This window comes from Fukomys damarensis, unplaced genomic scaffold (genome assembly GCF_012274545.1).
Source record: "Fukomys damarensis isolate Sample0158 unplaced genomic scaffold, DMR_v1.0_HiC HiC_scaffold_13, whole genome shotgun sequence".
NCBI lineage: Eukaryota > Metazoa > Chordata > Mammalia > Rodentia > Bathyergidae > Fukomys > Fukomys damarensis.
Window position 1 is genome coordinate 36,984,397 of NW_022900925.1, and position 22,229 is coordinate 37,006,625.

At 49.3% G+C, this 22,229-nt stretch overlaps 1 protein-coding gene across 2 annotated transcripts in view; it reads right to left on the bottom strand.

The window, feature by feature from the left end:
- Positions 1–8,029: 8,029 nt before the first annotated feature.
- The window catches only part of Smarce1 (SWI/SNF related, matrix associated, actin dependent regulator of chromatin, subfamily e, member 1), a 16,211-nt gene continuing 2,011 nt past the window's right edge, over positions 8,030–22,229 (bottom strand). Inside the window, exons 4-11 of one of the 2 annotated variants that reach the window (XM_010615046.3) lie at positions 19,424–19,528; positions 15,338–15,418; positions 14,305–14,436; positions 13,939–14,110; positions 11,751–11,923; positions 11,184–11,285; positions 10,406–10,616; positions 8,030–8,809 (exon numbers count right to left, since the gene is read on the bottom strand). In XM_010615046.3, coding sequence (XP_010613348.1) covers positions 8,601–8,809; positions 10,406–10,616; positions 11,184–11,285; positions 11,751–11,923; positions 13,939–14,110; positions 14,305–14,436; positions 15,338–15,418; positions 19,424–19,528 — 1,185 coding nt within the window. In that variant the 3' untranslated portion in view covers positions 8,030–8,600. The remainder of the gene's footprint in view (positions 8,810–10,405; positions 10,617–11,183; positions 11,286–11,750; positions 11,924–13,938; positions 14,111–14,304; positions 14,437–15,337; positions 15,419–19,423; positions 19,529–22,229) is intronic. The other variant, XM_010615047.3, reaches the window with a different exon arrangement.

Consider the following 22,229-nt stretch of genomic DNA (forward strand, 5'->3'; position numbering starts at 1 on the left):
GGCCTGGTGGAAGTCCACAAGTCAGCACCGGCTGAGGGCACAGGTTTGCCGCGGCCCCGCACCGCCCCCTGAGTTGCCACCAGGTGTGTGCTGCCGCCTGGGGTCTCGGCTGGACTGTCACGGACCCAATTTTCGTTGTTAAACCACAGACTTTGGGCAGCAACGGCATCTCCTCAGGTGTGCGGTGGACACTGTCTCGCAAGGAGTGCTGGCTGGGGATCGCCTACCGTGCCCGTCTGCACCCATGTCTGGAAAAGGACGATTAGGGTCACCATGTTTCTTCCTGTTCTATGAAGAGAAGTCATTTGCTTCAGAGCCTTTCACCCTCTTAGAAAACCACTTTAAGAACCGCAGGGATGGGAGAAAAGTGTCCGTGCTTGGAGAGAGCTGCCCAGGAGAGGAGGCTCTGGCTTCCAGTTTGATATTTTTGAGTCATACCTCACAGTGGGGTGCCGTCACCCACAGAGCCCGAGCTGGCAGACCCGGGTGGGACTCTGTGTCCATCACAAGTTCATTGTGTAGTTTTGGACCAGTTATTGAACCTCTCCGAGCCTCCGTTTGACCATCCACGAAATGACGATATTCATGACATCCTCCTGAGGTTACAGGCAGGTGAGGGAGAGGCAGGTGCAAAGCCTTGGCCTGGATCCAGCACCTGCAGGGCTCCAGCCACGATGTGTGTTGAGGGGTCGAGTTACTTCCTGTTCTTGACTTCCAGTTCCCTCTTCTGTTAGCGCTCTGTCGTGTAGCTGGAATGCCTCCGCCGTGGACGGAGTCACGGCTTTCGCGGATTGCGTGAAATGTGATGGAAATGCCACGGGAATGATTACATTTTAAAAAATTTAATCATTAAATGAAAAGGTTGCCCCGAGTCCCCCTCGGCACCCGCCCCACGCGTCCCGCCATTCTTGCTACTTTCAGGAGCGGTTCTGGAAGCCCGCGTTCGTGAGCGTCGTTACGAGTCGCGATGAAGAACTACGGTGACTGCTGCTGCCCAGCGCCACTGCAGGGCGTCCTCGGGCTCATTTATAACCCGGATATGGCCCTGCGCAACTTCCGGCTCTGCTCCAAAGTTCTAATGACCATGAGAAGGAAAAAGCTTTGAATCAGCTCCGGGCGCGGTCAGCCACCACGGGGCAGCCGGAGACACGCCTGAAAGAGGCCTTCCAGACCTGCTGCGGAACGGGTCAGGAACAGCGGGTGCGATGAGGGTGTCCGAAGGGAGGGGGAGCGTTTTGAGGGGGATTCGTGGCAGCACAGTCTTTACTGCAATACTTTTTAAAAAATGTAGTCATCGCCGTATTTTAAAAGTCCCATCTCACGTTGAGGGACACTCAGTGAACGGGTTTAGATGTTCTGCAAGCGTTCACAGGTATCGAAGTTTGAGCTGTCTTGATCCTCCTCATTACGTACCACAAAGACTCGCGGGGCGGCCATGAGGCACCCGGAGACAGACAAAGCACCTTGCACGTTTTCTCGTTTTCTTCTCACATCCACTCCAGGAAACAGATACTGCAGTCATTTTTTCCCTGTTGTGCAGATGAGAAAACTAAAAACTGAACTTGAACCACAAACGGCCCTAAAACCTGTTCTCAACCTCAACCCCCTTCACTGTTCACGGGACTGAGTTCATCTTTCACAGGTTGGATCCTGCTAGTTTTGCTTCTGGAGGGTCCTGGGTGCTGGTTTCAAGCTGTTCGGATGTCTGCAAACACTGGTGAGGAAGAGAAGACCGGTGGTGCCACCATGTTTTCCTGAAAATAAGACCTCCCTGGAAAAGAAGCAGCCTTGAAAACTAGAGGTAAGAAATGCCAGCCCCAGGAAAAGTGGCTGCCCACAGGCTAAAGATGAAAGCTGGACCCGCATCTCTCACCATGCACTAAACTAAAATTGAAATGGATCAAAGATCTAAATATAAAGACAGAAAAACTAAATCTGCTGGAAGAGAGGTTAGGTAGAACTCTCGAAGACCTTGGCATAGGAAAAGACTTTGTCAACCAAACCCCCATTGTGCAGAAACTATCACAAAGAATCAACACCTGGGATCTCATCGTATTAAAAGGCTTCTGCCCAGCAAAAGAAACCACCAAGGAAGTGAAGAGGCAACCCACAGAATGGGAAAAACATTTACCACCTACTCCTCAGACAAAGGCTGATCTCTAGAATATATACAAAACAAAAACACCCCCCCCCCAGATTAGAAGATCCAATCCAAAAATGGGCATCTGAAATGCATAGACGTTTCTCAGATGCAGAAGTACAGACAGGAGATAAATATATGAAAAAATGCTCGGAATCACTGGTCATTTGAGAAATGCAAATTGAAACAACGCTGAGATTCCATCTCCCTCCAGAAAGAATGGCCGTCATCAAGAAATCAGCCAATAAAAAAAAATGCTGGTGAGGCTGTGGGGAAAAAGGAGCCCTTCTCCACTGCTGGTGGGGGTGCAGACTGGGGCAGCCACTGTGGAAATCAGTGTGGAGATTCCTCAAACAACTCCAACTAGAGGTTCTGTTTGATCCAACTCTTCCCCTTCTAGGTATCTTCCTGAAAGTTATAAGAACCATTCCAGAGTGATATATGTTTATAGCAGCACAATTTATCATAGCAAAATCTTGGAAACAGCCCATATGCCCATCAAAAAAATGAATGGATAGAAGACAGGTTGAAGGGAGGGGAGAGGAATGTGAAAAAAGAAGAATCGAGATGTGTTATACACAGGTACAAATTGCCTGTGACGAATGTGATCAATATCTGACAAATATGTATTAATAGAAAGAATAAAGTTAAAAAACCAAGATGCTAGCCCTGATCAGCCTATCTTTGCCTTTCTGCTACTACTATGCTGTGCTCGGTGGCTACTCGGGGAGGCAGACGGGATGTGCTAAGAGAAGCTGCCCCCAGGGGACGTGTCAGCACCCAGGACACAGGGCGTGTGTGCCGAGGACGTGGGAGACTTCTCTACAGCCACACGGGCTGAGGCGGGCGAGCTGCAGAGGAACCCCGGGTGCCATCCATCTGGTGTTGGGACGTCCTGAAATTTCTGACACTCAGCCGGGGCATCTTTAAGGTTTCCCATGGTGCACAGCTCGACAGGAAACCACAACAGGTGTAAGGCACAAACAGAACACGGCCCGGGCGGACATGAAGGCCCCTGCACAGCACGGTCCCGGGTGTCGTCTCGCACCCTCCCAGGCGTTTGTTTGCAGTCTGTGGATTTTCACGGTGGTGGTGCGGAGAACTCTGGAGGGAAGGGTGAGGTCCATCAGGCGGGCCTGTGCACACCCGTGTCTCCTGTTACAGGAACCCGGATCTCCAAGCGGGTTGTTTCATCCAGAGTCTTGTGGGTTATTGACTCCTAGGGACAAAACCCCTAGGACAAATGTTCAGTCTCATGTCACTTAGTTCTTCCTCAGGAGGAATGGTTTCTAGGAGTTGCTTAATCTATGCAGGCCCAAGATTATAACTATAGATTTCACTGGTAAAGTGATCCACTCTGATATTAACTGCAGGAATTAAAAAATGCATAAAAACATATGGCCATATACTAAATGTTCGACTGTTTTTATTATTCATTAGATGAGCAGGTTAGTGGAAATAACTTCCACTGATGTGTACACATTATAAGCTACTGTTGGCCCAGGGACAGTTTTTCCCCCCCTGAGACAGGGCCTCACTGTGTAGCCCAGGCTGGCCTTGAACTCACATTGACCTCCTGATCAGCCTCTCAAGTGCTGGGATGACAGACGTGCACCACCATACCTGGCTATACCCAGGGACAATTTCTAAGAAGATAAGATTCTTGCTTCTCCAGTAGGTAGGAGATACATCTTTTCATTAATGCGGTGTTTTGCAATGAGAATTAGCCAGAAGTACACAGGATCTATGAGATGGTTTGAGGTGGTAGGTGGATCTTTTACACAAGTTCTTTGAAATAGCATATGTGCATGGCTGCGATCCTAGTAATTAGGAGGCTCAGGCAGGAGGATCACCATGAGTTCAAGGCCAGCCTGGGCTACATAAGAGACTCTGTCTCAAAAAACAGAACAAAACAAAAAACCAACAACAATAAAAAAGCATGTATTTAAGCATAAGCATAATGCCTAAAATATTTGTGCTCAGAATTTTCTTTATGACAGAGACAAGAATAGTTCATTTACGCTGATGTAAAGTTTCTCTGTAAAATAACGAAGCAGAAGACACTAATAATTCAAAGAAAGCTGCACAGTAATAATAGCACCAGTGATACCCAGAAACGGCAGAAATTGTGATGGTGGCAGACAGATGGCCCCACTGGGAGAAGTACTGAGTTAGTGAAACCGAACCTGCTTGCTCCTCATTTTGCTCTGTATGAAAATATCCATCAACATTCATTTCACAGGGCTGGCGTCTACAGTGTGGTCCTAAAATCTCTGCTTTGCAGAGAACCTGCGATCACAGTCGGGCAACCCCCCGAGTTTGGCTGGTTTCCGAGGTCTAGAGATGCGGTCCTTTGATTAGCACAGGAGGTGGGGGTGGAGCTCCGCTCTGACCCATATTACAGAAAACAGTGCTTTCTAGTGGTCTAGACATCAGGTGTCAGAAGGCAGTTACTCTCCCTGGCCTCAGCTCACCAAGAGGAGACCAGGAGGAGAGACTGAAGGACCAAGAGCACGGAAATGGGTCTCCAGGGCCACGTATTTTGAAATATTTGAAGATCTGTTGCTCAGAAGAGGATTGCATTTATTCTATAGGGCTTCAGGGCACGAAAAAGGCTACGATGACAGGTGGTCACCCTGTAGGTCAACAAAAGGATATACTTTAGGTTAACTAAGGAAGGAATAAGCTAGAGGTATTTATTTCAGCAGACCATGATGCCCAGGGGGGACCAAGGGGTGGCTGGGTGCAGGAGGTGATGACCCAGGGTCCTTTGTGCCCCTAAAAGTCCGGAGTCTGGGGCAGCCTTCCTGCCTTTGAAGCAGCTCTTCAAATATTATCTGTGGGTTACTGTCTCAGTTTTATGTCTTTGCTACCGTTTGGAATTTCCCCTCCTCACACGAACACATTCTATCCCTAAATACACGCGAAGAGACATTCTGATGCTAAATGAGACAATGGTAACATAAGACAGCTGGCCGAACTCCATGTCGACCACAGAATATTTTAAACATCAGGCCATTGGATACTTGATGGTTTGGAGTTTGCCTTTTAATCAGGTGTTCTTTCTATGCAGTTAAAGTACTGGAGAAGTGTAGCTCAGTCCCACTTGCCAACACTTCACATTCATATAGGCATAAAATGTAGAATTCTTAGTCTGAGCCTCATGAAATGGTCACTTTTGGGGATACAAATCTATTTCATAGGATTCATTTCATATGGTTCAAGCTATGCAGTAGCAAGACACTTGTCAAGTCTTAGGACTGCAAATAGACTTGGTGTTTTCTTCTGAGCTCAGTGTTTTCCCGACCATACTGATGAAAGAAATGTTATCCCAGCCGGCTAAATTATCATTCAGCATGGTTTCTTTTTTTTTTTTTTTGGTACTGGGGATCGAACTCGGGACCTTGGGCTTTCGAGGCAGGCAGCGGAACTACTGAGCTAAAGCCCCGGCCCCTCAGCATGGTTTCTTCTGAAAGAGCGCCTCACAGCGCACTTCTCCTTTGCAAAGAGGAGAAGCCTTTTAATGTGCCAGGCATGGAGAAGTCAACCGTTGTTGTCCAGAAAGCTTTGCCCAGGGGAGAATTACAAGATAAAACAGCATGCCGGAGCTGAGACCAGGCAGGGAGAATGCGTGTGTGGTAGTGCTTGACTGGGGGCGGGGGTTATTTCTGAAATGAGGATTTTAAATGTATAATTCCAGCTTCCTTCCCTGTTCACATGAAAAACCGAAGTTTCCATTTAACTGCAGGCTGCTGGGCTTTCACACTGTCAGCTCCCACTGTGTAACACGCAGAACTAGTGTCTAAATGTAGGGTCAAGATGGGTCAAAAGTCATCTTCAGGAGACACCGCGATGATCTCAGAATCCCTTTCGAGTTGTTCTGACCTATGCTCTTTTCCGTATGCCATTCACATCCCTCCCGCGTTAAAACGAGATCGCTCCTGTTTACTTCTGTCTCCCACCCCCGACACTTAAATAATGGGGCCACATTCTGAGAAATAGACTGGCATTGCGTGACTGTCAGAGTGGACCCACTCACACCTGTGTGGCCCTGCGCACAGCACGCCTCGACTGTGTGGCCTGAGTGGCGGGTGGCGAACCTTTCAGAGCTGTCAATGATAACAAACAGCCAACTGTGGCACGCGTGCCACAGGTTCGCCACCCCTGCTCCCCCCAGGATGCAACACTGCGCAGCATGTGACCACACTCCACCTTGTGGGCGACAGGAACGCGGTGCTAGGAGTTTGTGTCTGCACTCAGAAAAGGCGCAGTAAAAATCCTTGGTGATGGGAATTTGAAATCTCCATTATAATCTTATGGGGCTGTTGGGTAAGTGGTCCTGCAATGCCCCAAACACCACTATGCCACATGAGACTGCAAGAGTCAATGAAAAATGGATGCAGGGGAAAGCTGACTGATGGGGAAAGTTAAGGAATTTGAATTTCTGGAAGAAAACTGCAGGATTTTAAAAGAATTCCCGTCTGACTTGTTAAAAACGAATAAAGTGTAAGCCATCAAACGCTATGCATTCACACTCAGACGCACTAAAAATCATAGAAGCTGAATCTTAGAGTTGAACACAAGCTCAGAGTTTAGGCTACTTGCCCAATGCCTGTGGGGATGTGGAAAAAAAAAAAATTAAGAGTCCTACCATATCCTCATTCTCAAAACTAAGAAACATCCAGGTCCGCATGCATCTCAACAAAGGAGAATCTGAATGCATTTTCCCGAGGTTGGGTGCTGTCAGCTCCCCTGACCTACGTCCTCAGTAGTCCTGCGTGTCCTGCATGCCTGGTCTACACTCGCGTCCCGGCGCGGCGTCCAGCTCAGCCGAGGGAGCGCGTCCATCCCGAGGCTTTGGCGCCCTGGCTTTTGGCGGCTGCTCCTGTCCGCGGACAGCTCTGCCTCTCTGACCGCCAGAGAACACAAGGAAGAGGCTGGGCAGAGGCAGCGGGGGCTCCCGACCGGACTCCTACACACAGCCCTGACCCATGGTCCTCAGACTACAGCGAACCAGAGTGGCTCCCTGTTATTTAGCAAAGCAGAGGTCAAAGGGCGTTTCCGCCCAACCCCAGGTCCTGCTTCTTTCTCTCTTGGGCCTGGTCACGCAGTCACCGTCACTAACGGCACCATGTGCCCAAGGGCTTGCAGGATTTCATCACTTCTTAGTACTGAGATCATGCGAACATCACATTCATGTTAACGTGCAGATCTTCCCTTCACAGCCGACGCCTGTAACATGACTGTTGTAAGAAAAACCTTCTGCCGGCCTTCTGTACAGATGACTCTACTGCTGCGGTGTCACACAGAAATAGCAGGGCAGGGCGAGGGGTGAGCATGCAAATTCCCGATGCTCGCCAGCGGCAGAACCACGACCTCGCTGGCTAAGAGGCAAAACCGCATGCTCATCTCGCTTATAAATACGCAGTGCATTAAAAACGCTGAGACCGCTTTTTTCACTTTTTTATTACATTTGGACCTTTAAGAAACATAGACCATCAGATATACCACTATTCAGTAAAAATCTATCCTAGTTTTTTGGAAGCGTACATGTCACAAACTATCTTGTTTCTAGTTCCCAAGACTTTACTAAGAGTTTATCAAAAAGGTTGGCTCTGATCGTGGGATCCTGAGCCTTGAGGTTTCAAATGTTTTGATTATAAACAATTTCAAGCAGACCAACTTAATTCCCAGCTGTTTTGCCTCTGGAATGAGCTAATCAAGTTACCTAGTCTGTTGCAAGAATGTTCCATTCCTTAAAAGAATACTTGTCCTCTAGTCTGTCTTTGGAAAACCTGGTTAAAAAAAAAAAAAATTTCCCCCCTGCACACTAAGGACGAGTTGGGGCTGGGGATTCAGCTCAGAGGCACAACAGCTGCCTGGCAAGCAGAAGGTCCTGAGTGTGATCCCTGGCAACCCCCCTGCCAAAAAAAAGACGAATTTACCAGAACATACTCAGTATTAATTAGAACACAAAGCAGCAGACGCTGTGTGAGCTGAGCTCACTGCACAACCATCCCTCAGCCAGCGACCCGACTCTGGGTACCTGCCAGGGACTAGAAACCCAAGGGGCAAGAACACGCTGCCTCCACAGGACCTGCCCTTGGGCCCACGGGGACAGGCAGGTTTAAAGCTATGGCTTTGGTAAGCACCGAGCGAGCCGAGGCATGGCAAGTGGGTTCCGCAGCATCGAAGGTAACTCCGGAGAGGCAGGCGTCTCTCAACTGATTCCGAGGCCTTCAGCAGTCGAGGGCCAGCGACAAGAGCCAAGGAAAAGAGCCAGGTTCACAGCCTAAGGTGGCCATGCCCTAGGGCTCTGACGCTCATGGTCCAAAAGCCTTTGGTGGTGTGATATGGACAAAAAAAAAATTAATACACAGACCACGTAACACCATTAAAACCGAAAAACATTTTTTTTTTCATTAAAAAAGTATTTAGGACACATAAAACAAGGCAACATTTATTCCTTTTTCTCATCTTCCGGGATGGGGTCTGTGGGTGGCTCCTCCACGGTGGCGCTGTTGCTCTCCGAGCTGGTGTTGCTGTCGCTGGTCCCCTCCTCTGCCATGCTGTCCACGCCCTCCTGGCCGCTCTCCTTGTCCTCGGGCGTGGACGTGCCCTCCTCGCCGTTCTGCTGGCCCTCCGCTGTCTCCTCGAGGCGTGTCTCCTCTGTAACGACACATCTGTCAGCGTCAGTTCCGGGGACGGACTGCCCCACGCTGACGGTGCCGGGCCGCGCCGTCCATGGCAGCCACCAGCAGCCACGCGTGATCGAGAAGCCCTGCAGTGGCCAGGGACACGAGGAAGCCTCACATGCAGCTGGGACGACCGGGCTAACGGGGCCGGCGCGCCGTCCATGGCAGCCACCAGCAGCCACGCGTGATCGAGAAGCCCTGCAGTGGCCAGGGACACGAGGAAGCCTCACATGCAGCTGGGACGACCGGGCTGCGCGAGGCTGCTCCGCCCACTAAGCACTCTCCGGGGATGTGCTGAAAAGGGCACCAGACACGATGGGTTTCAGGGACTTACTATGAAAATGAAAAAATGTTCATTCAAAAATGCTCATTAACACGGTGACTCTTTAGGGTATACTGTGCTAAATAAGATGTCATGAACATTAATTTCGCTTCACTCGCCTAACTTCAAAACGTCACTAGCAGAGAAGCTCCACTTACGTATATGACTTATGTTTTATCTCCACTGGAGATTCCTCTCCAGCAGAGCTTTGAATTAGCTGGGAAAGCAAATGCGGAGACCCTAAAGGCTGGGGTCTGGGATGCTCCGCTGAAAGCCCCGGTGGGCTGTTCCCTATAAGGGTTAAGGTCGAACATCCGGCTTCTGCCCGAGCCTGACTTTTCTTCATTCTCCCTTGCGCCGTAAGCACGGAGCTGAGGACCCACGGGCCTTCAGGACACGCGCGGCCCGCACAGACGCAGCACAGAGCCGAGACCCGCGCGCTGTCTGCTTGCAAACGAGCCAAGAGCCCTGTCTGGACTCTCAAATTCTTGCTTCAACTACAAATGTGCTCACACTCCAACCGAAAGGCAAGAGCACGTGCCTAAAAAGGGGCTCAGGTGATGAAACTTAAAACCCGACTGTCTGCAATGGGAATCTGCTGAATTAAGTTCCGTGGAAATGGCTCTGTTCCACGTGGTGCTCTGTGGACGACAGTCCCTTGGGCACCAAGTGTGACGGCGCCTGCCCGTGAGGCCGGGAGCCTCGGTCTGCGTCCCCACAACTTCGCCCCCGGCCCCCGCAGTCGAACGTGCCGGGAGGTGAGGTGCGCGCCCCACGCAGGGAGGCTCTGCTCGGCAGTCCAGTCGGTGCACCTAAGTGTGCTGTTCTGGGTAAGGCTGCCGGTCTCCACGGCCTGCAGGCAGCCAAGTCTGCCCCTCCAACAAACAGGCGCGGCTGGGCTTCCGCACAGGGACGCAGGTGGTGGCGGGTTTGGCCGGGGTCTGCCTTGCCGGATGCTATCCCGGGACGGCAAACAGGAGCCACGCCAGGTCTGACGGAAACATTAGTAGCACTGAAGGTGCAAACACCGCGTCAGACCCAGCACGGAACTCGCTCCCGGGTCGGTAGCCGCCTGCTTCCCAGGGGAAACGAGGCTCAACGGATCCCCTGGGTCCAGGGGCCCGGACAGCGACGACTCCTGGGAAGTGCGTCACCGGGCCCGCTGGGAAACACCAGAGGCTGCGCCTGTCGCTCAGCAGAGGCTCTGGTTTCAGCCCCAGCCGGCTAGAAGCAGAGGGGAGCGGCTACCTGTGTCCATCGGGGCGCTCTCCTCGTCCTTCTTCTCCTCGGTCTTGCCGGGCGCTGGCTCCTCCTCGGGGGCCAGGCTGCCCTGACTGCGCTCCGCCTGCTCGGCCACCTCCTTCTCCCGCTCCTCCTGCCTCTTGCGGGCCTGCTCCTCGGCCTGGGCGATTTCCGCTGCGATCTTCTCCATGTCCACTTCCACCTTCAGACCGCACAGCTGGCGGGAACACAAACGAGAGGCTGCTGTGAGCAGCGGCCTCCCTCCGAACTCAAGTGGGTTTCCTGCCTATGGAGTATGCATGTGAACGGGGACAGGGCTCTAGGTCTCCCCGGAGACCCTCCGTCTCCAGCATGCGGAAGCTGTTCTGGCAGCGGAATCTAACAGCCAACAGCCTGGGCGGTGGGGAGGCGACGCTGCAGCAGGCGTTAAACACGAGGTTTTCGGGAATCGAATGTTCGGGGTAACACAAAGTGGAGCTGCAGCGAAGGTCTGATGAGTAAACTCCAGTGAGGTAAAAACAGTGACTGCGCAGTCTAAAACCTTGGAGAGCTCTAGCATCTACAGGCCTAAGACGTGTATTTATGATCTTTAAATGTACTGTAATCTCTCCAAAATATGGGAATACTTTTTTATAAGGCAGAAATGTTGCAGGTTAGACAGTGAAGTCAGCCCCGTCTCAGAGTGAGCAAGACTCAATCAAAATACCATTCTGGAGAAAAGAACAAGGGAACTAGAAGTAGCAGGCGCACACACGAAGGAACAGTGAACACAGCAGCCAGATACCCTTTTAAGTTCATTGTTGAACGAATCTGTGCTTTCCAGGAATTTCCGCTTCTTTTCCTGGTGCCGTTCCTCTATTTGAAGAAGTTCAGCTTCTAGTTTTCTCTGTAAAACACATGAGCAGCTTTTACAATCACTTATTTTCTCTGTAGCAAAGGTCAAACCCGGAAGATACGCCTCAGTCTTTAATGGTCCACGCAGTCAAGCAGCGTGACAATGTTTTGTATTTTTAAATGAGGTCATTTGCTGTATGAGTCCAGCTACCACTTAGAAAATATAAAATGCGACACAGAGGGATGCACACAATTAATAAAGTAAGTGTTAAAGAACACTGTGCCAGGCCCGAGCGGTCTCTGTGGGAAAGTGTTTAGCAGAGCAGTGGAGGTGGACAGGCTGCCTCCGTGTGGCTGTTTCTGACTGAGCGCACCTCCACTGCTCGGCTCCGAGGCAGGCACGAACGAGCTGAGCCACGGGGCCCAACTGTCCACTGCCTCACGCGGCCTCCCCAACAGGACAGGCCGGGCTGCTGCTTCGTGGGCGCATCTCCCAACGGCTGTCTGATGACCTTACCTGGTGAACCATGAGGGACTGGACCTGGCGCTTGAGGACCTGCATTCTAGCTGTGGTGACCACTGACCGGACGTCCGGCACCACGCTCTCGCTGAGGATCTCGCTGATGAGGCGGTGGTTCCTCTGGAAACGGGCGGTGGCTGTGTGCTTCATGGAGAAGCCATCGTCGTAATCTGGAATGAACAAAACATTCTGGAAACGAGGTCGCCAGTAACCGCGAGCGGGAGAGTGTGAGGACGCGACACTGAATCACCAAGGGACGGTGACTGGCAAGGACTTGGTAAAACCAGCCGAGGACGGAGGGTGCACCGGCCTTTGGCTTTGGAATCCACGGGGAGGGGACTGTGACCGAAATTCTGCGGATACTGCGCGCTAGGCAGTGACGTAGGGTCGTGACAGCCGATGGGCCGCGCCAGCCTGGAGACAGCAAACGCGGCCCTCTGCAGATCAGCCTCTCACTGCAGAGGAAACACCGTCTCCAGCAAGATCCTGCTTCCAGGCAGCGTGGCACCTCGCCAGATTAACACACGGTGGAGGCCGGAAGGGATTCCATCCGAAGGGAAATTCGATCCCCAATTTACTTTCGCTGTCACTTCACACACATACACAGTGTCACCAGTGCGCACGAGGGCCTGGCTCACGCTCGCTGTTTGTAACAGTGCGAGTGTCTTCCCACCTCTCTGCTCTACGGCCACCCTGGTCTGTACATACACTTCACACACTCGGGGACAACCTGCGCTTTCCTTAGCTACACTCCTGTGAACAGAACTCTCTGAACCACCCGCTCAGCTCGGAGTCCTGACAGAGCCAGGCCCGGGGCTACGTGTCCACAGGGTCACCCACACAGCATTCCCATCTCGCTGGGGTGCAGAGGTGCAGGTTTCAGGGACCTCGTGACCCTGGGCAGCACAGCCAGGTCTTGGTTTCCTCCGAGGGAGGAAGTTCAGGATCTAAAATCACTCCGACGCTGGCATCTCTGTGCCCTCTCTTACCAGCTGACTCAAGACAGCTCTTAAAAATACAACAGGCAGAGGTTTGAGACTGTTTCTGAGTAAATCTTTTCGATTTCATACTGTTTTCTTGGTGGCACTAAGGACTGAACCCAGGACCTTTACACTGAGCTACACCCCAGTCCCTTTTTCAATTTTTGAGATAAGGTCTTGCTTAGATACTAAGTTGCCCAGGGCAGCCATGAACTTGGGGGTCCTCCTGCTTCTGCCTCCCAGAGTTCTGGGACTAAAGCAGCTACCTCTACTCGTGGAAGACTTTTCTCGCTTACCGCTTTGGTGTCTGCAGCCTGTTTTTCTCGAATCACCAATCACTTTAGAGGGATTTGAGTTTGTACATGTTAGCATCTTTAGCACTGCCGATTCTGCTTAACACTCAATATTCCTGCTTCAAGATCTAGTCTCTGCGGTTACATTCTACTGTCTGTGATGACGAGGGCTTGTGTCAGTATCTCAGCCATTCTTTAAAAACCTCATTTTCGCTTTTCCCTCTTTTTAAGGACAATTTATTCACATCTTTACTGTATTACTGTTGCCTCCCTCACTGGTTTCTCCTTTAGAGCAAAGCTGAGTATCTTCTCTGTGCCTGCAACTTTACAGTGGGACCTGAAGTGACGTCCGTGATGCTTCTGCAGCTTACAGCTGGGGCCTCCAACCTTTTCCAGGGAACGCAGGCTGGAGGCGTGGACAGCGGGGTCCCCGTCCGGCTGCAGAGGACCGGGCGGCACCCTGCTCAGCGATCTCAGCCATGGGACTCTGCATTGTGTGTCCCGTCCTGGCTGTGCCCTTGGGAGCCGGGCTGTAGATTCCTCGAGGGAGGGCTGCAGAATTAACTGGAGGACCTCAAAGTGTGCCTCTCCATTCATTAACTTCTTCCCTGCAGAGCTTTTCTTAGCAAATTTGGGGAATGGTAAGAAAATCGGATACAGCCAGATGGCACTTAGCTGTGCTTTACTCTGGGTAAAGCAAAGTGGGCAAAATCCCAACTATGATTCAAACCCCTTTCAGGGATCCTGAATACAGAGATCCACAAATACAGTTTTGACTGCTTTCTAGAATGAAAATTATGTCTTTTTCTCATGGGAAATTCACACAAAAACCTTACTGGGAAGAATCTACTAAAACGGCACTTCAATTATGCTTTCCCGTCACAGAATGACAAACCGAGGGCGGCCTCTCACCGTCCGGGTCTTCGGCAGGCTGGATGCTCATGTAGGGCTCCCCTTTCTCCATGCGCGACTGTCTCTGGCGGCTCTCTTCCTCTAGAGCGGCTTCTGCACGGCTTTTCGCATTGATGTAGGCGAGGTAGGCGGGGGAATTATGATAGGCCTTCATGGACTCATTGTACTCTATCTGAAACCAAGGGGCGCCGCAGAGTCAGCCGGTGCAGGGCACGGTGCGCCTGGCTGCTCACCTGAGCACAAGGGCGCCGGAGCTGGGAGGACAGCGGTCACCGCGGCAGGGCCAGAGTGCGACAGCCGAAGGCAGCCCTAGGCTCACATTGACTCACTCCACACCCAGGCCGTGCCACCTGCGCCCCACCCTACCTTTTCTGCTTCGTATTCGTTTAAATATTCTTGCTTTTCTTCATCGGTGAGATCTCGCCACATGCCACCAATGATCTTGCCAATCTCCCACAACTTTAGGTCAGGGTTGGAAGCCTTTACTTGGTCCCAGACCTTAAAAGGAAACAGGCGAAGCTTCAACACGGATGGTGACCACGCAGACATTTACAAATACTAACATTAACACTTCTCAACAGAAACAGAAGTAGAGAGGATAGCATCAAATTCCTCCTCGGATGGCCTCAGTGCTTGGCAACCACTTTCGCATTATCAGACTTTGGGTGAGACAGCATCTCTCTGTGTTGTTCAGCCTGGCCCAGAACGCCTGGGCTCAAGGGATCCTCCTGCCTCAGCCTCCCCAGTGGCTGGGACTGTGTGCACAAGGCACTGAGCCCACTCGGCAGATTACTGAGAGGCAGACCTCAGAGGTCTGGTCACTTCCCTCAGATACTCTATTGTGATTGCCCAGGACGGCTCCAGCCATGCAGACACTTGAGACAAAGTAGCTCAGTAGCCAGTCTACATCTTTACGAGCAAGCACAGGGGACCCGGGGCTGGACGGACAGTGTAACGTAACATAAAGTATCAGCACACCATGGAATGCCGGTCCTTTTAATAAAGACCCTGGTATATTTTTAAGTGTAATGTAGATTCCTCACCAAAAACATTGGGAAAATTCAAGGAAATGTAAAGAAATAAGAACTCCTATAAGCTTACTGCTTACAGGTCTCTATCCTTTTCCAGGCTTTTCCCAACTAACATGCAGCCGCTGCTATTATTTTTATCAGCAGAGAGTGGCTGTGCCCCTCGGTCACTCCGTCTCCTGCACGGCGCAGCGAGCTCCCGTGATGGACATGGAGCGTCCGTCTCAAGGCTGAGCTTCCCTGGATCACCTTCTCTTACTGGACGTGAGCTCCGGGCTGTGAACGAAGCTCCTCTGCGAGGACACCTCGGTGTCCCTGCCCGAACGAGCCCCGCGAGGCAGCGGCACCCCGCACCCCGCCCGGGTGCCTACCTTTCTGCTGTACCTCATGTAGGGCATCAGCGGCTTATCTGGAGGCTTTGGGGGTTTTGGAATCGTAATACCAGAGGATGCCTACAAAAGAGTTAAATACACTCATTATTCCACTGCAAGGAGTTCAGTGGCAGCCTGAAAAAAAAAAGAGTCCCTTAAACAATTCTAATGCGTCTTTCTTCTACTCGTCCATAGGAACAAGACTCTTACATTTTCTCCACGGAAAATGGCTATCACTGCAAATTCAGAAATGTTCACATCAAAGGGAAAGGACTTTCAGCACGGAACTTAAGGGTTTGCCTGGCAGTTTACTGCCACTGCCCTGAGCACAACCCGGCTGGAAAAACAGATGCAGGATTACGTGATCACTCACACACCGGAGATACAGGCTGGCGCGGGCGCCTCCCCCAGGACGCCCCTGCGTGAGCCCCACTGCGCTGCGCATACAGTCAACACTTGATTATCTGCAGCGGACGCTGCCGCCCGCGCTCCGCACTCACGCCGCTGCGCACCCCGGACACAGCGAACCCACGGGAGGTCTGCGCATCCCAGGGCTCTGCCTGTCCGTGTCCTTACGGGGGCCTCGACCCTTCCGCGGGAGCGAGGCCCAGGGACTCGGCAGCAGGCAGGGCCCGGAAGCCCCAACCCAGTACACGTGTTTGGTTTGAGAAATACGAACAAGTTAAGAGGGGATGCACAGGGGAGACAAGACAGGAAAGGAGGGGAGGAGGCAGCTGAAAAGGTAAAGAAAGCGACTGAGAAAATAAACAGAGGGAGTAAGACAGGTGAAAGCTCAATTCCTGGGAGGTGGGGATTTAGCTCAGTGGTTCTGGAGCCTGACTCGCAAGCGCAAGGACCTGAGTTCCATCCCCGGTACCAAACAACAAAACTCTCCCCTCAATTCCTGGTCTGGCTGAGGTCTCAGGGCCGCAGCCCTACAGCTAACTCCTCGGCTTCCCCTAAGCTCGCACGGCCACACTTCAGGAGGGACCCACGGCCAGAAAAGCTAATGAATCTCCCCTGCATGCTGGACCCCTAATTCACGGATCGGGACGAGCGGGGCGGTCGCTGCCCCTCCCTGCCCCTCTTTCCTCTGGAGCAGGCGGGCAGTGCTTCCCTTCAGGGGCCCTCCCGCAGGCCTGTGCCCGCCCCGCCTTTCGGCCACAGCGTGGAACGGTCACCCCGTCTGGCCCCGGTGACGTCCTGGCTTCACAGCCCTGGGAGAGCGGTTCCAACTCCGCGGCCCCATGGCGTGCGCCACGGAAGGTGGCCGACCACTGTCAACTGCTTCTAAAAAATGAAGGGGTAAAGAATTCTAAAATGTTTTAGACTTTAGCTGTGAATGAAAGCACTTTAAAATGAAATACAGCCCTAGTTTCTGGTTGGTGCCCTTTTCAAAGACTCTCAGTTTATAGCACGAGTGGGCTTGCCTATTTCCCCTCCTTTCTCCAGAGAGGCACACCAATCACCACACACTGAGGTCCTACTTTCATGACAACGGCTATTAACAACTGCAAGAAAAGAAAACAAAACCCTCCCCAAATATCCACCATAAAAAGTTCAATTGCAGCTGGCTTGAGGGGGATGTAGGTTTATGTAACGTCTCAGACAGGCAACTTTCAGTAACGTCCTTACCCTAATGACAACGACAATGCCAAGTGCTCGGCACAGGCCACCTAACCCCTTCCCGGGCCCTGGGGACAATCACCGCCTGGCCGCAGCCTCCATGGAAACCGCCGGTGCTCTGGCTCTCGGCAAGGCCCTCAGCCCCACCCGCTTCCAGGAAGCCCACTTTCATCAGGCCTCTCCCTCTTTCCGACTTTCCGCTTCCAATTTGCAACGACTTGAGGAGAAACACTGACACCTGCTGGAGCCGTTCCTTAGGTGGAAGGCCTGGGAAGCGCGCAAAGTCCTACTCAGGGCTCTGTGTGTTTTCCCAATCTTAGCTCTTTAGCTGTAAGGTCTTATGTTAGGGTTTTCCTCTGAGATAGAATTTTCACTATAGTAGGGAAATGGGCCATTTTCCACACCTAGCCTCAACCACACTGCACACTTGGACCTAAGAGAACTTTGATCCTCACTGAGTCAAGAACGACCGGGACGGAACTTGCGACACAGTTGTCACACGCAGTCCAAAACGTGTCACCTAGCTACGACACCAAGTTTTTATTTTTCTGAAAGCCCTCGGGGAACCCCATGTTCTGGGTGGTCCACGGGAAGCTCCCACTTAGGGCAGAAAACAACAGCAAATGGGATTGCACTCACCCCCGCATAATGCGTAACTGGGTTCATCTTAAGAGGCAGAATCAGAACTGAGCAATCCCAACACAGCTTAAGTTAGACACTTACAGAAGACAGAGAGAACTCCTACATTTCCTAGACCCTCAGCATAGCAGTTTTGATCATACTTCAAGCTGGAGTTAACAGGATAATAATACAACGAAAACATCCACAAAGAATCACAACACAAAATGTCCCGTGGCACAACTCTCCCATGCTAATCTACTCACTCCAAGGGCTGGGTTCGTATGTTCTCCAGAAAGGACAGGAAGGGGAAAAGGAGAAGGGGAACTGGTCTGGGAACTTCCTTCTTCCTAGGTCTCCACTGAACCCCAGTTAAAAAGAAAACGCTCACACGCTCTCTCTCACACACACACACACCAAAGCCAAGTTATTCCTGGAGCATAGTTTCTATTCCCATCCCATTAACACAGATAATCAAGAGCTGACTGTATAGAGCTATTAAACATAATCATTCTCATTGAGTGCCCATGAAAAAATAAATGCATTAACACGGATGATCCGAAATTGATTCTGCTCATTGTTTGGACTGCAGTGTTCTCTACTGTTTGATAACCTGGCCACCCACCGCGCTTGTGAGACACCACATTTAGGCCCGGGTGAAACAGGTTCGGACACACATGGAAGGTGTATGCAGGGGAAATGCATACCTCAACACGCTTTGGCAGGGTCTTTTCTCAGATACCATGAAATACGCATGGCACATAAAACTCGATATGCTTATGAAGTACAAATTATGCAGAACAATGAAAAATTTAGACAAACAAAATCTATCGAGCTAAGCGATATGCTTACCAAGATAGACATACAGTCTGATAGTCACGAGCTTCAGCTGGACTTACTACAGGGTGAGAGGGTTTTCTGAAGTTACATTAACTGAAGGCACTTACTTATTATTTATGAACACAGGAAACAAAAACCAGGTGTTTAAAAAGCCTACAGCCATTCTGGGTTGCATATATTTTCACCAATACCACGTTCCAGTGTTGGTAGGTATTTGACTTTTGGATTTATTTTCATTTGTTACCTAAACTTCTGTAAAGGGAGCTTGAGATAATTCTAAAATAAAAAACTTTGAAGCGTACCATCCAATTCTGGTCATCTTAGATTGGCCCCTTAAAGGAAACACGCTAAGTTTTGAAAATCACATCCCTCGTAGTAAGGCTTGGAAATGTACTTCCGGTTGTACATATCTAGTCTGACACTTCACATTGATCTCATTCAATTTTTATCCTGTAATTCTTTGAAGTGACATTAAAGTCTTTTCTCTCTTTTCAACGGGGGAGAAATGAGTCACAGAAGGTGAACTGTTAAATCCAAAAGACAAATCACTATGTGTAGCAATTCAGACTGGCAGGTTGGCCAAAAGCTTTCCAGCCCTGAAAAAGCCAGCTCTGAAAGCCCAGTCCTTACTGCGAACAGCATCCTTGTGACTAATGCCAATTACCTTAGGAAAAATGAAAGATACTCTTCATTTCAAAAACGATTATTTAAACCACAGCGAAATTCTCAGCTTGTCCATTACATAGAGCATAAGCATTAGGTGCCCAGTTCCATCCCTGCCAACCACCAAACAGAATGGACTTTTCTTGTGCACACATATCCAAATCTTTTTTTTTTTTTTTTGTCTAAGATCATACAATGGATGTTTAAAATATCTGAAAAGCCAGGTTTAAATTCTTTTTTTAAAATGGCTGTGCTTATGATCCAAAAGGACCTAATTCTGGAGGCGTTTCTGGTCAATCCCAGTGGTTTGCCGGAGGCTGTAATAGTTGATTCTCCTACCGTGACCCGGCTGTTGGTGCCCGGGTTCCCTCCCAGCCTGTAGTTGTTGTAGGCGAGATGACTGTATGGATTGTATCCCACAAACCCTGGTGTGCTGGGCATTTGCTGATGGAAACAAATGAGACAAAAACACGAATGAGAAATGAGCTCAAACGAGGAAAACACAGAAATGAAAAATGATCTGCATATGGCATGCAAAAGCAACCTGAATTTAAACAAGCAATGATGTGTTGTTAATTGTTTTTTCTTTCTTCATTGAGGAAATTAAATTTTTCTTTCATTTGAGAAATCGGTCTGCAAGTGGTTTTCTTTCTTTTTGCAGGGGCTGGGGGTATCTGTGAGAATGTGAATGTGTGTGGCTTGTTACACACTGACGTGTTTAGACATTTTGGGTTACTTTACGGTCAGGAGTATGACAATAACTCAGTGACATGTGACGTCTGAGATAGGGAAATTCAAGTGTAACACGCTACAAGTCTGAAAACACTACATGCAGAACAAAACATGATTTATTTGACAGCTGTGTGGATGCCACCAACGTATTCATCCAGTAAAAACAAAAACAAGAAATGGATCTGCTCTTCAGAGACGGTTCTAAGTCATTTCATATAAAGTGACAAATGAGAAAGACTCAAATCAGGAAGCTAGGAGTTATCAGTAGGAAGGAACGTACGTCGGAGTCAATGGATGTCACATACATGATTTCAAAACGAAGACTTGTAAGAAATGCATGGATTTCATTCTGGGGCACTGATCTTTTAAACCCAGTCATTCTTTTATACGCTTTCTCTTCCATCTCTTCTTTGATCCATCTTCCATAGGTCAATCTCGGAAATTTCTGTGCTTGGTCTTAATGAGAACTACTTTTCTGGCTGACAAGACTTGCACTTGGCTTTTTTCATCTAGTTTCCTGAAAGCTCTCACCCTTTCAAAACACGACTGCTTGTTGCAGCAACAGAATTCTTGGTTTTTCTTGGAATTTTATGTTGATATAATCACAAATGGGCTCTTACAAAACAGTGGCCCTGTAGTTAATATGACATCCAGTGTTCATGAAAATCAGGGCATAATGCATAAAAAGAATACAGCAGAGAGACCAAAAGTAGGCTAAGTTTACCTAATGGAATGCAGTCAAAACAAGTGGCAGCAATTTCATTTACATGCAATTAACAGTCCTGAATTGTATATACATTTAATACATCCCAATTAAGCTTGAGTTTGTTACAAAATAAACAGTTTTCCAAAACATGCCACTATATGTGTGTGTGTGTGTGTGTGTGTGTGTGTGTGTATGCGTGCGCATGTGTGTGTATATATACACACACACACGCGGACGCATACACACATTTCCCTATGTATCTTAGGGTCCGAAAGACATTTCAAGCAGCTAGCACATTTGATACTTTTTAGGAGAAAAAAAGTACTCATCAATTTTTAGCCTATAGAGTAGAGGACGCAAAGTAAGCATATTTAAGTAGGCAAGACACAGATGAAGTATCAGAGGCACAAAAGAAGCGTATGTTACTTGGACTGGTACAGCTGAGTGGCACAGGAGAGTGGTGACGATGGTGGTGGTAGAAGTAATGGAACAAAAAGAAAAAAAGGAAGGAGAGCGATTCACTTAGCACCTGTTCTAATTCCTAGTCTTCTCTATTTTGTGCGTCAGTGTGAAATCATGATGATACAGAAATGTGAGTAAAAAAGGCAAAAATTCCTTTTTAATAAGGGAAGTCAGAAGGGGATCCGTGGCTCTGCAAAGGTTTTAAGCTCAGAAATGGCAAGTTTGTCCTTCAGACGTTATGCACTCTCAGGGGCAATACTGCCACCAGAGTAACACCTCCAAATACAACGAGAGTCACTGTTCCATGTGAGGCAACCATGCGAGAAAAACAGGGAGCTAGAGAAATGGAAACGGAAACATTCTGACGCCATTTCCATGCTGGATGAAGGACAGAGCTAGCTCTCGGAACCTCCACGGGTACAGTCACTAGGGGTGCCGTGGGGATGGTGCTGAGAAATGTTGTGACTTAGGGGAGCAAACAAACCAAGCACAGGACTTTAAGGTCTGCCGGAATTAATTTTAGAGAGTGTGTCATAGGAATTGAACTGAGAACATATTATACAGTGTCTCATTTTAAAAGTATCTCATTAAGGAAAAACAAAGTATTGATCAATGGAACTCAAACGTATCTGAGGGTTAGTAAATAAGACTTGTTATCTAGTGGAGAAGACAAAGTTGAACAAGGACCTACTCAGTAGTATAAAGTAGACTAACCTGAAATTTAGGTGGCAGGGGTAGGGAAGGAAGAGCTAACAGCTGTTAAAGAACTGACTTTGTAGGACATGGTCAGGTTAAGTTTTTAAAAATGAAGCAAAACAAAAAAAATCCCCCACAAAAACCATTAAGGAAGTCATTTCAGCAAGGTCTGAACTGTTACTGTTAAATCTGATTATTGGGTCGGACAATTATTTTACACGCTGATCAAGTAGGGCCAGAGCTTGCTGGGTGAAAAAACAAATTCACGACTGAAACTGAAACTCGTGGAAATGTCATCAACTCATGAACCAGTAAAATATAATTTATGGGCTGGAATAAAATCCAGTAGCAAGATCTGACCCACGGATACTGAAATCTTTACTTAAACAGCTCGAAAATAAAGATTTACAATAACTGCAGTTACAGAACAAGAAGCTTTATTGCTTGATTTAATATGCAAGTTTCATATACAGACAAAAAAAGGAATGGAAAATATAACCAGTTGAAGGTTAGGTTTAAAAAAAAAAAAAAAAAAAAAAAAAAAAAAAA